The following is a 16,272-nucleotide window of genomic DNA, read 5'->3' as shown; positions in this document are numbered from 1 at the left end:
CAAAGTTTGTCAGAGCTCCATGAGAAAAGCGGTAAAAATAGTCCCACTGCCAATTGTTTGAGTTTGCAACAGACAGGCGGTCCCTCAGTAATGGGATAATGTATTCTAGCAATTAGCTTTCCCCAAGAGATGAAGAAATCGATGGTAATGATTGGGCCACTTTTCAACGAGAGGTGATTATGGCCTATTATTCAGCAATTGGCTGTTCTTTGAACTGGTTGCTCGCCCTGCGTTACTAGACTCCAGCTGTGTGAACTCAAGAATGATTGCTGCGAAATTGCACTCCCCGGGAAGAGAAATATCTCAGCTGAAGTTTGCCTCAAATTGATATTGACGCACGATTTAACCTCGCACGCCAGATCGTCAATCTGGGACTGGGGAACATTTCCGGAGGTTTGTTCCACAATAAAGATGGTGAATGGTAATCACGTACAGAGGGGTGAACGACGAAAGAACTACCGGCAAATCCCAAGAGGCCAGCTTGTGCACTGTTTTGGGGACGGCGTGTGAGCGTGCGACTCTCTTTGGGCGCTTTTTGTAGCTGAGATTGTCTTCCGTGAATTCATGCACGTAATACTATTGGCAAGTGCACTTTACCAGTAAAAGTTCTTCTTGTCAGCTACTGATTTCGGCTCAATAAAGCGCCCAAGAGTTCTTCACTGATGCCCAGTTGTGTGCGTGTACGGACGGTGTGTGTGCGCTGCACACAAACCAAAGACCAGCGATAAAACCAGTTAAAAAGTACAGGAGCTTTTCAGTCGAGCGTGAGAGACGGCAAGTATGAACGTGCAACCGGCCTGGATATCTACGATTAGCGAAAGATGAAGTCTGGTTTTCTAACATTGGTTTGGATTTGTTCCTTGTCTGTGGTGTTTGCACAAGGTAGGAAAATGCTAGAAGTTGTTGTGTTAGTTTTTGTTTTAGCATTTTGGGTTATCCGTTTTGCTAAGTGAATGTGTATTGCGCTAATTTTGTTTAGATTAGTTATAGGTGTCGTCTGCAACACAAACGCATTACAACAGTGTCACAGTACCAGTTGGCAGAACCTCTCGTGAAATACTTGGCTTTGTGCTTCAATTTGTACAAGTATTTTCTGTTACCAAGTGTGGGGTTCAGTATTTACTGACTGGATAATTTCTGCAACAGTAGGTTATTTGGTGTTTTTATAAGAAAAACAGTCGGCATTGAGAAATAAGTTGAACTTGGAAGGTACTCCACCTACGAAAGGCCTTTCAGTTCGTTCAAGTTTAGAGGAACATTTTAATTGTGTAAAGATTGTTGGTATTTGAAATGAGTCCTTTCTAAACAATTTGCAAAAAAAAAAGCAGCATGAATGAAACAGAACTCTCAAGTTTATTTAAAAATGCTTTAGGCCTATGCCTTGTAACATTTACCTTTTTAAAATGTCTTTAAAAAACCAAAGAAAAAAATATGCCCACCAACCCCACAGCATTCCCGTCCGACAAAGAGGAATGACCTCATATTTGTAGTAGGGATACAGTATGTTGACATAGAGCTCCAGTTAAGCAAACCAGGTTCACTCGGCAGTCAATTCAGTTTCAATTCAGTCAAAATACTAAAATACAGTCAAATTTTACAAAACATCATCTTATTTTTTTGCTTTTTTGAAGTGCAGCAATTATGACAGCCACTTATTTCGCTTGCCACTATTGATATTCCCCCAAATTCAACATACACAAAATTATAGACCGAACAAACTTCCTCAAACTATTTGATGTAATTTGTAGCAGTTGATTAATTTAAATGTTTGCTTGTTCTAAAATAGAGGAGGGCTAAATGCTTCCCAAAAATAAGATTGTCATCTCTAATTAAACATGGATTTTTGGGCTGTTATATCAGTTTGTAATCTTATTCTTTTTCGTCCAAATAGATCCCGAATGCTGTCATGGTGTTCGAAGCCACCCTGCCTGCCAAGCATCATGTGATCAGGTAAGAGTCTGCTCAAAATGTTTGAAGTAAAATGTGTTTAGGCAGTGGACACTATTGGTAATTGTCAAAGACTAGCTTTCACGCTTGGTTTATCCCAACATATGCATAAAATAACAAACCTGTGAAAATTTGAGCTCAATTGGTCATCGAACTTGCGAGATAATAATGAAAGAGAAAGACACCCTTGTCACACGAAGTTGTGTGCGTTTAGATGGTTGATTTCGAGACCTCAAGTTCTAACTTTTAAATCTGAGGTCTCAAAATCAAATTCGTGAATAATTACTTCTTTCTCAAAAACTATGGCACTTCAGAGGGAGCCCTTTCTCACAATGTTTTATACCGTCAACCTCTCCCCATTACTCTTCACAAAGAAAGGTTTTATGCTAATGATTATTTGGAGTAATTACCAATAGTGTCCACTACTTTAACAAAAACAGGTCCAAACTCAGGCAGATTCAAATATCTTATTTTTACCTTGTCAGGATCTTGATTTTTTTCAGGGAAAGTACAATATTTTAGTCTCAATTTAGTCAAAACCTGTTTTGATGCCCAAGTATTTTTGTAAAGCTAACTCAGTTTTACTGTTTGGACATGGTATAGTTTCTTAACAATTGCTAAAGTACCATCCTTATACGGAACTTCTTCTGGTCATATCATAAATTTTCACACAATTTCATGCTCAATACATATACTGTAAAACCAGAGGTATTTTTCTACCAGCCTGGGACTGCAAAAACTGCAAGAGTCAACAGACTAACAAAATACTCTGCATGATGTTGGCACTGCCTCCGCAGTGCAGCACTACCCCAAAATGCAAAGGGTTTCATACACTGAAGCCCCCCTCCAGCTTTAACATTGGTTATCAAAACAAAACTAGCTGGCACAGTTATTTGTGTTCTTTTGTTGTGGGGTCTGTGCATGCAGCGTGTACATGAATAGATCAAAATAGACCCAACTAACGTGCACATGGCATGGTGTTAATAATATGAGGGACAGCCATGTGCTTTGAAATAATAAATCCTGCTCTTTTTGTTTTGTGGGGGAGGAACGGTCCGTCTCAGTGCTCACCCCTTTTTTCTGTTTCGATTAAAATTTGTTTGGGTAACCTACTTTTAGGAGTAACACCTACATGAACAGTGCACTTGACTAAACATAAATTATGTAGATCTAGGTTGTTTGTTTTCAAAAGTAGGGTCTGCTTCTGTAGTTTTTTTTTCTCACACTGTCTTCCTATGGTGGGTTCTTAAATGATGTAAATCTAGTTGTCTGTTTTAGCATCTTACAATGTACAAGTGAAGACACTTCAGGACCCAGTCAAGTTGAATGGCATTTCTATATTTTTTTACTTTTAAAATACAAAAGACCTCTTTTGACAGTTTAAGAACTGTAAGGCCTACCAGTACCAACTCAATGTCATAATCAGCTCGATCAACAATTTCCTGATGATTGCCCAAACTAAAAATCTGTTTCTTACTCTACCACAAATAAATCTTTGTGACTGCCTGAGTTTGTGGCAATATAATACACGCACTGTGACAAAAGTGGTATTAATTTTGCCTACAAAAGACCATACTGGTAGTTTGCATAGAGTGTGCCTTTGGGCTAAAGAGTGTATGGGGTGCATAGAGCAGACCATAAAATTTGTTTGATGTGGTGTGACCCCAGCCCCATTTTCAGCCTTTTTGTACCCGATAATAGGCTAATGTCTTTCTCTATTTTGGGTCACTGTCTATTCAGTGTGTCACACACTGGACATTTCTACCATGTAAGATTCAATTGGTTTTTAAATGAACACCACACATTAAAGGCACTGGACACCTACCGGTAGGCACTGGACACCTACCAGTAATTGGTAATTGACAAAGACCAGTTTTCTCACTTGGTGTAAAATCCTAACATTTTTGTTATATGCAAAGGCCTAAAATAACAAATCTGTTAAAAATTTGGACTCAATTGGTCATTGAAGTTGCAAGAGATTAATTGAAAAAAAAACATTGTCGCACAACTTTGTGTGCTTTCAGATGCCTGTTTTCTACTTATGTTATTTTGTTTTTCTTGTGAGGCGCTGTGTTAGTTGTAGAGCGCCATAGAAATGTTTATTATTACTATTATTTTTATTATTAGACCTGCAGTATTTTAATATTTGAGCGAGAATTACCTCTTTCTCAAAAACTATACGTTACTTCAGAGGGAGTTGTTTCTCACAATGTTTTATACTATCAACAGCTCCACATTGCTCGTTACCAAGTATGTTTTTATGCTAACAGCTAGTTTGAGTAATTACCAATTTAGTGTCAAGTGCCTTTACATGAGCAAATTCCAGATTTTAAATGAAGAACTATAGCTGGAAAGTTTTTAAAGTAGACAACTGAAAGTATGGGTTTACACGAATGTTACAATAAATTCCAGTGATGTTGCCTTCCTATAATGTTTTTTCCCCTAAAAAAGTTGTACCTTCCTTCATGGTCGTACCAACAACCAGGTCATTGCTATAAATGTAACTTGAGTACCAAAATTAATTAGTTCTCTAGAAAATTGATGAGATGTAGTTAACAAAAACATGTATTTTCTGCCCTAAGGGTAATTCATATATATATCTACCTTTTTGGCTCTTGATTTCCATTCAATGACCAATTAGATCTACCGAGAAAAACATATTTTATCTTGTTTTTGCAAATCGGCAGCCCAAAAATAAAATTTCCACTAATTTATAAGGCCCCAAGTCACATTTTCAGTACACTTCAATATACTGGTCCTTTTTATGGTGTGTTTTTTCACATTATTCAATTGATTAACCTATATTCCCTGGGAATCTCTGGTGACGTGCGCTCAAATCACAAGCGGACGCACGATTCTCACTGCTAGACCATGTTATCCGATCTGGATCTGTGCACTTGGGTCGATACCGGCCACATCTGGGTTTGAAACAGTACACTTCAAATTGTAAAGGATACACCATAGAGGGAAGATCAAACGTGTAAGTTAAAAGTATTAGGCCTCTTTTATTCACCCATAGGCTCTCTGCTACTCACTGCAGCTTCAGTAAGTGGCAGTTTGTCTTGGTTTTTACAGCTAGGCTTTACATGTCTTGAATTAGTGGGTTGCATTTCACTGACAATTTTGCGAATAGAACGGGTAAAGTACAAAATTCGAAGAGATGACTCAGATTTATTTCTTGATTGGAGGTAGAGATATGCTCATGGTGTGGATATTATGACCTCAGAGAGGTGCAGTCTTTCTGTTTAAATGAAGAAATTGGTCACACAAATTCAGCATTCAATACATATTATAAATGAGAAATATTAGCTAGAACTGCAAATAGCTTTCTGAAAAAATGTAGGTCTACCAATTTGTATCTTGCTTCTACCATATTGTAGGATTGTATCAAAGAACAAACTTTGCTGAAATTCCTTGAAAACAAAAAACATAGATCTGCATCGTGTTCCGGCATCATCTGTTAAAGAGAAGTTTGAGAAGTTTAACTTTAGCAGCAGAGAAACTGTATTATTCCCCCATCCCCAAAAGGGGGAAATTCAATATTCGTACATTCTGTACCGTATGCAACATGAAAAACAATTGAATTGGCATAATTTAAAATAAAAAAGTTCATGTGAGGTTTATTTCAAATACAAATTTCACATAAAATATGTAAAGAAGATTATTTTCATTAGGTAAAAATGCAATCCAGGAAAGATGTTTCGACTCAATCCGCACAGAATACAATTACCCCAAAACAAACCATAAAAGTAATTTAGAGTGTACAGAGACTTGCATTTGTGTGTATTTTGTGTTATCATCTGTAGTTATCACACATTTAATGGTCAGCTACTGTAAATGGACAATGGAATATTGACACAGCCCTTGCTGTATAAACTACCACAGTTATTATCAGTGATAAAAGAGATTGAACAAGGGTGATAAAAGTTATTATAGAGTCAAACGAGGATTGGAAGAAGGAAAGTAAAATATAACATGTAGCTTGTTGAGTAGTTTTGAGAACGAGCCAGTTTTTCCCTGCTTATTAAAGGCACTCGACACTATTGGTAATTACTCAAAATAATTGTTAGCATAAAAGTGTACTTGGTAATGAGCAATGGAGAGCTGTTCATAGTATAAAACATTGTGAGAAACGGCTTCCTCTGAAGTAACATAGTTTTTGAGTGATAGATTGCTCACTCAAGAAAAAAGACTTCAGCTGAAGCCTTTTATTATGCATCTGAAAGCTCACAAAGTTGTGCAGTTCATTTTTTTTGCAACTTTGATGAGCAATTAAGCCAACATTTTCACAGATTTGTTATTTTATGCATATGTTGGGAAACACCAAGTAAGGAAACCGTGTTTTACTTGCATTTTGGGACATTGTATTAAATACATCGTCCCAAAATGCTGTCCCAAAATGTTGTGCAAAATGTCCCAAAACGTTGTGCAAATTTTGCACAATGTATTTTAAAAACATGAAACGAATAAATTTACGTGATAATAAGTTGATATAGGCCTACTTGCTTTATACTTTACAAAGAAATATGACAGGAATTTCACTAAAACTGTGTTAGAATAGATTTTTTTTTCTTCATTATGATTACCGATTTTCTTGTGGGATAATGTTGCCGGTTGTGTACTGTTGAGTACAAAGAGTGATTGATATGAGAAGTGCATCGTAGCAGCAAGCGGCAAATCAAGTACCTTGCATGCCTTGGAAGTGCATAGATTAATACCCGTAGATTACCCCGGCCCACGGAAATAATAAGAAGTGCTCATTTTGCTAAGGTGTGTGACAGATTGGCACACTCATTTGCCATGATTGGTGAATCAGTTGTAATTATTAAATGGCAACCATGAAAGCATTATTGGTCCGCTTTATACAGGAAAATGCACTAAGCAGGTCTGATGTCTGATTGAATTATGTCCCATTGACAGAGCGATACATAGGCTGTATGTACAATGTATGTTTGTAGGCACTCCATACACATGATCAGATTTACAAATTCTGGGTAGTGACTTGATCCCTGGTTTAGCAATGCTCCATTGATTATTGCACCAGTCCCAAAATGTACTAGGTGTTAGTAAGTTTATCCTGCTGAATCTAGACAATAATATTTTTTAGGGAGGCTTACAACCACCAAAAGTACACCAAGCCAAGCAAGAATGACTCAAAACCTTGCCGCTTGACTAAGCAGAAAATGTAGCCAGTCTCTCATGGGTATTGAAAGACTATTGCCATATTGTGGGCTTAGTTCCGTTACCTCCCCCCCCCCCCCAACAACCATCCCAATAGCCCACACTTGACCATCAAACTTGAGCTCCTGGCTTATACTTCTCCCTGGATTCCTTGAGAGTTTGACGAGTCTTGACTATGAGTTGTTAGAAAAAGTTGACGGTTCTTTCGAAAAAGGAAAATGTTGGTGTGAAGATTTCGTGAAAAGAAAGGGAATTCCATGGAGAAATCTTGCCTGTGACTGTGACATCCATCAATCATTTCAAACACAAAAGGGCCAGCTAGGCCAGACACAGGCTGCGAAAAGAAATGAGCCTGGGGCCACGTTTCCTGATAACACTCTGTCTTTGTGCGCACAACCCAAGCCCGCTAACCAGCTTTTGTCCCATGCCGACAAAAAGAGGGGAGAAATCCCTCGACGATGGAGATGCTGGATCAGACTCCTTGGTCGGGACCAAGACCTGTGTAATCAGAGCAGTCAGAAAGAGCAGGGAGAAAAGGGGGGAGGGGGTTGGGGAAAGGGGAGGATGCAATCCCATGAATCAGAGCGGAAGCTAGATATTATGTGTTTTTGATGCCCAAAAATTCATGCCTCTGTTGTAATCCAAGATGATGGTCTGATTGCATGTGATTGACAGGTTTGGCTTGGCCAGACAGAGGAGAAGAGTAAGAAAGGGGCACAGACAGAGAGATATCTCTCTCTGTGTCCCCCCCCCTCCCTACCCCTCTCCACTTCAGTTCACTCTGTAATTACAGTCGGCAATGACAAACTGATTGTGATTGAACTGTGGCATCCAATCCAGCACAAAGTAATTTATACATCCCCGAATGATGCCACAGAATCGGGTGGTGCAACTAATTCTCCCCCCTGTTTCATGATTTCTCAGCTTTTTCCTGGAGACAAATGACAGATGGTCTGTAATAATGAAAAAGCAATTTCAGCAGCGGGGAGCATGTGTTACAAATTGAGTTTCTTGTCGGTGCCTGGTTCGGTTGATCGACATTTTGCGGATCCCCTGGTTTTATTTCCTGTCTTGTGTGCTTTAAGACAATTCAGGCGAAAGTGTTTGTAGAATTGTGTTTGGGATGGGACTTTCGAACATGAATGAGTTTAATCTCAATTTTACGCTGGGATGATAACACGGAATGATGAATGTTACCTCGCTGGGTTCAAAGCGCTTTTCTATTTTGAGTATGCTTTTTGTTTGTCTGAAGAATTTTCATGTTATGGCAACTTCCAATCTGCATAATTGTGTCCCAGCTTGTGTGAAACTGGAATTATTTTAAAACAGTTAATATATTTTGTTCTTCGCCGTTTTATTACTGTGTTTTCTATCAAGCTTTGGTGGAAGTCGATTTTCCTATTTTCTCAAAATTATATATCACTAGGCTAAGGTTTGTTGCCAAACCTCCAAATTACAATTATTTTAAAAAGAAGCCATGTTTTTCTTCCCCCAAAATGTGTTACCTTATTTTGTTTTGTAACATAGTCAGATAAACAGAAATAAGCCTTGTTTCAATTTATAGGGCACTGCGTTCATTCTACATAACAAATAATTACTGTTGAAGGAGAATAATTAATTAGGTGGCACAATTAGATCCTAAATTTGTGCATCTGCCTGAAGAATAACCATTGTAAAACAATGTATAAAGTTGTTGGGGAAATGTTTTGAAATATCAGTTGGTATAAAGTATGAAGCCTGGTTCATACTCTGTGAATGCGGAGCGAATATTGGCATCGCAACTCTGTTTTTGTTGCGAGTAACTTGCAAAAAGTTGAGCAAAAGTTGAGCACAGCTCAACTTTTGCGAACTATTCTTTGTGCATTTGTGACGTCAATATTCACTCCGCACTTGCATTCGCAGGATTCGCAGGATGAACCAGGATTTATACTTAATACCCCAAAACAAATTTTCAAAACATTTCCCCCAAGACTTTGATCCATAGTTATCTGAATATATAAATCTAACAAGCAAAAATTCTTATACCCTCCATAATGACACTTAGGCCAACTGTCACACTCACTCAAAATCCCCATCAACCTTAATGGATTTCTTTTCTCCAAACCTTTGCACACAAATTTCCGCTTGACCTCTTTTCTCAATTGGTTTGCCATACGTCTTGGTGGTTTCTTTGCACATAATAACACACACTTGTCAAAATCATCAACCGTTTTATGGATCATAAATTATTTCATTGAACAGGAAATGACATAATTATTGCGCTAGGAAATTGCTGATAAATGCCACTAGACTTGGGTTAATCGAACTAGGGCTAGTCGGAACAGCAGAGAGTTATTTGTCTAAGGCTTTGTTAAAGTTAAATGGGTCTGTCATTGTCATGGTCTGTACCAATGTTAGGTTTAGCCCGAGGAAACTGTATAAACTCATGGACATACAGTCAAAATATGGCCCTGTATGTATACATGGTGATGTATGTTTTACTTTAGTTGTCTGTATCTTACATTAGAATGGAAGTTGGTTCCTTTCAAGATTATATCTAAATCTCCTTTTTAAAAGTAATCTTGTTTGAGAAGTAGAATGCAGCTTATGATTTGCCTAGCATTGCCTCACATGTTTTGGTTCTCTTAGACTCTGTAAAAATAAACTTTCATGCTACTTCGCTTTGCTCATGCGCATGAAAAGCGGTTTAGTGTTTATGGATACGCCATAATAAAGGAAAAGGGGGCAATATGATTTGATTCAAATTATTAATTTACAGCATGGGATAATGGTGGGATCACCTACATGTATGGTGAGCCAAACCTGTCCATATCGTATTTCCACCATGCAAAGTTTCAAATGCTGCTTTTAGATGGTTGATTTCGAGACCTCAAATCTGAGGTCTCGTAGAAAATAACTTCTTTCTGGAAAAATTACATCACTTCAGAGGGAGCTGTTTCTTAAATAACTTAATAAAGCTCTGTAATGGGTGTATTTTATACTGAGACTTGATTCGTACAGATCCTAAATGCTTGATCCAAAAACAGCACGAAGTGAAGCTATAAACTAAATTTGATGGACAGTCAAGAACAATGTATTTCATGATTTTACTTTATTCCCAAGTTAGAGACATACAGTGCCAGCTCAGTTGGCAGCACTAGGGACAGAACTCAATCCGTGGCTGGGAAGAAATAATACTAAAGAATGCAGAAACCCTAGTGCACTGCTAAAGAAAAAAAACATGGCCACACAATCCAGCTCAAGAACTGTAGAGGCACCAGTTAGAAAGATTTTAAACCCTAAATCAACAAACCATGGAAAGAAAAACTGGCAAGGCTCTTGGGTAAACAATATGCATGGTGTACACAGGCGCAGGGAGCTATGTGTGAGGGCACAAGAATGCCCTGCCAATGTAGGCTATGTTTTCCCATCTATTCAGCACTCTGCGAAACGCTAGTGTTTGTCATTGGGTTTGGTTTGCGCCAGTGTATTCATGCCTGACCCTCTTTTGAGATGCCGCTCCGTCTGTTTGTTTTTGACCTTTTTTTTTCTTGGAGTGCATGGTACCTCAATGCTTGAAAACTGACAGGCTACCGTTAAGTGAACGCTTAAGTTACTCTTGTGTGTTTGTGTAAATCTTGTACCTTTTTAAATTCCTTGAAGTACAGATGAGGACCAACAGACGACAATTTTGAAATTCTTCTTGAACCGATGCAATCAAATTATCACTAATGTACGCATAATGAACCGTCTTGAAGTACATTTCATAAAACAAATGTGATTTACTTTCTTATGATTGAATGTGCCGTCCCTGCTTTATTTAACGTAGACATGGTAAATTTGAGTTAACTATAAAAGCCATGTAAACAAATTGAGTTATTTTAGCATCCTTCCATTTCAATTTCTGCAGTTTGGAGTGAGAGGTTTTTTAAATTGTTTATTTATTTTGGGTAACGATTGAAAATGTATGTTTTTCACACGATTTTATTAATTCTAGAGATTTTGTTTACAAGAAGACAGTACCCTTAAGTAGGTCTGTGATCTGGATAGCTTAATATGGCACTAAAAACATATAAAACAACATAAACCAATAGGTTAATACCAGCAGAAGTATGAAGCTTCAACAGACCCAGTCATTGATTGCCCTGACAGCGTAAAAGCCTAATAGCTCACTATACACACACAAACATTGTAGTTCCTTCAGGCCAACTGGCCCATCTTGTAGCCAACATCGATTTTTTTTTCTCCTGGACCTTCCCTAATGAAAAAAAAAATATGCAATCACAGTCCAGTTCTTGGTGCTCGTCCAAATTAATTCAGTGAGGTGTGTAATAACGTTGTGTAAAAATTTGCTCATGGGCAAGCCTGTTAGACTCTGTCTAGTACTTGGCGTTGGTTGGTACAGATTCCTGAGGGTGAAGGGAGTTGGGGGTGGGTGGGGGGGGGGGGGGGTTGGAGAGTAGGGGTGGAAGGCATTAATTGTATTGTAGTGTTTGGGATGCACATTGAGCAAGCACATTGATAATGTCTGCCATACCGCATGTATTAGGGCCTACAAAACCATAGATCAAAATTTTTTGGAGTATACAAAAAAAAATTGTCTAAAATTGTCATCCAACTATCATCCTAGTTTTAATTTTATAATACGTTTTACTAAATGTGAGGTTTACACTACGGGTTTTTCATGACCTTTGATGAATCTTGGGTTACATTGTTGTTTTTGCTGTGATTTTTTCTCATGGATTAGAAAAACACAATGAAACTAGATGTGGAAACAAACACTAGGTGTTCGGCTATTGTTGGGTCAGTGTTTGAATCAATGAAAAAGTGTTGTTAATAGCTCGTCAAATTGCAAAGAAATCAAAACCAAACAGTTTTCTCGATGTGAAATAATTTTATGGTAAAGCATCAAAAAGTGTACATTTCAACCTAAAAGCCTTTAAATAATGTCTTTTCAAAGCATTTTACAGGCACTTCCGGTTTAAAAAAGTCAAAAGGTCAGGAGAAGGTCACTAACATACCAATTTTTGTGAAGTACGTGAGGCCCTTTCATATGATGTATAGATTGTCAAAATAGCTTTTGTGATCGAGGAAATGTGAATGATGAATAATGGCGACTGGAGAAGAGACTAACTAAACGATGGGAAATGTTTCTTGAAAACGCCTTGAAAACAGACTAAAAACGAAGCTATTTAAGAAAAAATTAAATAAAAAAATTAATAATACAAAATTTCCAATCCAAGTACTGACCAAGCCCGAGTTTGCTTAATTTCAGTGATCGGACGGGAACCGGTGTTATCAACGCAGTACGGTCGTAGATAATGTACAATAAATTCGATTTGAACCAGAAGACAAGGTCAAAAAGTTAAACGCCTTGAACGAAGACTATTCTACATGAAGCTTTTTCGCGCTCAATGGATGATCACTGGAGCGTGACTCTCCCGCACAGCTAATACACTACACGTTGTGTGTATGCCTAAGTGTAATGTTTATGCACATACCAACGGGGGATTTACGTTGTTTTTCAGACGTGAATTTTGAAATTTTCAACCTCTCTTTTCAGCCGGAAGACAGAATCAAAATGGGGTCATGTCTGTGAGGTGTTTACGGAGTTTTTAATGCCCTTTCCGACGATGTATTGATTGTAAAAAAACCTTATGTAGATCAAAAGTTATGATTTTTTGAAATAATAAACTTTGAATTAGTGTATCTCGTCAACTGATGACGTCATCGTGACGTAACAACTTTAGTATAATCTACTGGTCGTTGTCTACCTGCATGCAAAGTTTCAACTCTATGCAACCTTCGCAACTTTGCTTTATCTTGCGGACAATCGACTCTGAGAAGAAGACAAAAAACTAAAAAAAAAAAAAAAAAAAACAATAACAAAGAGTTGTTCGGGCTTTTGCCCGAACACCTAATGAAGCCGGTTCAATATGAACCAAATTGAAATTGTATGATTAAAAATACTTTGCCTACATAAGGTCCTAGTTTCCCTTATATGGGAAACAAAGGGTTTCATTGAAGCCTGGCTAATCAGACTAGTTTCACAACCAATCTGATATATTTTTTCTAAGACTAAGGGCTGTTTAATTAAATGAAAGGCAACAGGAAATGTTGATGTGATCATCCGAACAATAGCCTAGGGAAGAAGACGGGCAATGTCTTTGATTATCAAACAATCATATTGATACTTTATTAGACTCTATGTGGGCGATCGAATGTGTAACATGGTGTCATGACGGAGCATAGCAACAAATCTGGATCTGTTCAGGAAGATACTTTCATTAACTGCTCCACAAGTTAATAACCACAAAAAGTTACTTACCGTAATTTTCGGATTATAAACTGCGGTTTATATGTTGATTTTGACATTTTTTTGAACTCCTTTATTCTCCGGGCGGCTTGTAAGCCGACGTATAAATATTTAAGGAAAAAAACGGCTTTTTTAAAAAGAAAGATCGTTTGTAAAATATTCTAAATAATGTTGGTTTTTTTTCTTAAACGAGAACAAAAACCTGCCTGTGTGATGACAAAAACCTGTTGAAAATCCCACCACAATTGTATTCCATGTTTCCTTTGTAAAACGTTTATCAACCGCCCTCAGCTAGCTAGCTCCCCCTCTCAGCGCAACTCGGGTTAGACTAGACTGGTGCCCGTCTATTTATCCTAGCGATCTCTACCTGCTGACGTCAGACATTCAAGCTATACTCGTGTCTCAGCAAAATAAACTCGTCCCCTGTCTATTTTTCCCACGATCTTTATATACTGACGTCAGACATCCAGGCTACACTCGTGTCAGCCAGCGGTTTCTTCAGCTCAACCACGCACACCGCAACAGCAGAATGGTGAATGGACGTACGCAAAGAACTATGCCGCTCCAGGGGGATCAAACAAAACGCTTTCAACCTGCCCTGATTGTTGAGTCCAGTAACATTGGGAATTTTATTTCCAGGCGACGCAAATGCGAGGGCGTAGCGCAACCCGTCGGCGAACATTGCTCAATGCGGTGCCACCAACATCTGTTGTGCAATCTCGAGATTGAGCAGCGCAATTAACAGATTGCTAGCTTTACGAACTCGCATGTGTGTACATGTGCTTAATGTGCACGCTACATGATACATTACTACATACACACACGCTACGTCCGTCCGCCCGTCCGTCGTTGCAATAATCTATTGTGGATCCTCGTTGTGGGACTACAATAAAAGGGGAGGGAGAAACACCGGCCAACCACCTTACTTTAATTCCCTTATTGAAAGACCCATTTCAACCTTATTTCCCATCTACTCCGATGTTTAATAAAAGTGAATCCCCTGTCCTTGTGATTACGCAAACAATAATGTAGCGCATTTTGTTTCATTACTACCGCTATACAATAAGATGAGGGAAAAACTTTAGCCGTCCCCATTGTTATTTCTTTTATATTTTATAAAGGAATTTTGCATGTTTAAAAAATGTTCCTATATACATTGTAAACAGAAACAACAGTCATATAATACTCTCGTTTGTGTTGTGGCAGCCCTGAAAAGGACCGTTTGGTTTTGGTTTTGTCTATTTTCTATTTAAACAAAACGGAAGGCAAAGGATTCCTTGGATATAAATCTTCGCACTGTTTCTTTATCACTCACTGCTTCTGCAGACGAATCCTATGTTAAAACGATGGTACGGCCACGCACTGTCTGAAGTTAATTTTAATTGCAAGCAACACGAACTCACTTACCTATAAATAAAATAGGATTAAATTTTGTCAATTTTTAAAATTAATATTGGATTTTTTCAGCATCACAATAATAAACGTATTTTCAGTTGTAACTTTCATCAATAATTATCCAACACAAACAATTATGTGGTCCCGCAAAAGGGGTGCTGCCAGCTTACAAAAAGAATGCTATCCTATAATAGATCATTTCAATTACCATCAATAGTGTAAACTTCAATACATTTCCACTTTATACGACGCAACTCCCACATTGCAGCAACTATACAAGACTGACTGATGTGCCGCCTGCCTGTCACTGCACATCGCCACAAAGAGGACCGCAAACAAGCACGGCCCCTAAGTGTTCACGCATGCGGTGATTGGCCGTTTGATGATTGGCCGTTGTTGATTGGCCGGTGATAGTTCCGTTCATAAAATCTTGGCTAGACTTCGGACGGATCGAGTAGAGCGGCTTCCCATTGTACAACGGGGAGCTTGAACGTCTGACCCACGCTTCGAGGCTCGGGGCCCAGTCTAATCAAACGTGAACAACTTTTGTCAACAGAGGGCGATGCGATGCAGGGCAAAGTTCAACTATTTCTCGGTGTGCGTTGCCGACCGATCTTTGATTCACGGAGAGTTTGTTGCCAAAGAAGTTCACAAAACATGGCCAACACAACCGATCATCAAATCTCAAATTCTTGAAAAGGGTTGTTGATGGAAAAAAAATATAACTCAGGACTGATAGCGTGAGATAAAAAATCACCCGTAACGCGGCAGGTTTGCGTACTTCACTTCCGTGTTTTGAGGTTAGTTTTTTCATTTTATTTTTTTATTTTGATCGCAGTTTATACGCCGCGCGGCATATACGCCGACACCTAAATATTTTTTTTGTTTATTTTGAGGAAGTGCGGTTTATACGCCGCGCGGTTTATAATCCGAAAATTACGGTAATATCGAGTACTGAAATGTTGTTATTAAAAAACACTGTTAGAAACGACCCCTCTTTTGAAGTGTTAGAGAAAGAGGTAATTTTGTACTCCAAAATTTGAATCTGAGGCAAGCATGTTCCGAAAGCACAGAATTCTATTTTTTATATTTTATGTTCTTGCAATTTGGATGGCAAATGAATTAAGCCAAAATTTGCACAGATTTGTTATTTTATGCATGTTGGGAAACACTAAGTGAGGAAACGGGCGTTTGACATTTACCAAAACTAACTGACACAGTTTTAAAACAAGTATTTTAAGTAAAATCAGAAAACTTGTTCATTTAAAAACGAAATAAAATAAATTTACCCAAAATAAGGATATTAACACCACATCTGCTCACACCCAGCACCGGAAAAACCACCTACATATGCAACAAAAGCGTTCAGAAAAGTTGGAACTGCACTGAACCAAATATGTTTAGTTTCTTTAGAGATGGTACATTTGGACACACTGTGTTGTTAAATTTATGTT

The 16,272-nt window shown here is 38.2% G+C and overlaps 1 protein-coding gene across 1 annotated transcript in view; it reads left to right on the top strand.

Moving 5' to 3' along the window:
* The first annotated feature begins 667 nt into the window (after positions 1-667).
* The window catches only part of LOC117299858 (reversion-inducing cysteine-rich protein with Kazal motifs-like), a 65,394-nt gene continuing 49,789 nt past the window's right edge, over positions 668-16,272 (top strand). Inside the window, exons 1-2 of the mRNA XM_033783427.1 lie at positions 668-882; positions 1,892-1,950. Of these exons, the coding sequence (XP_033639318.1) occupies positions 822-882; positions 1,892-1,950 (120 nt within the window). The 5' untranslated portion in view covers positions 668-821. The remainder of the gene's footprint in view (positions 883-1,891; positions 1,951-16,272) is intronic.

This window comes from Asterias rubens, chromosome 15 (genome assembly GCF_902459465.1).
Source record: "Asterias rubens chromosome 15, eAstRub1.3, whole genome shotgun sequence".
NCBI classification, from domain to species: domain Eukaryota; kingdom Metazoa; phylum Echinodermata; class Asteroidea; order Forcipulatida; family Asteriidae; genus Asterias; species Asterias rubens.
Note: the sequence above shows the minus strand (reverse complement) of the source record. Positions and strands in the feature narration are given on the sequence as shown.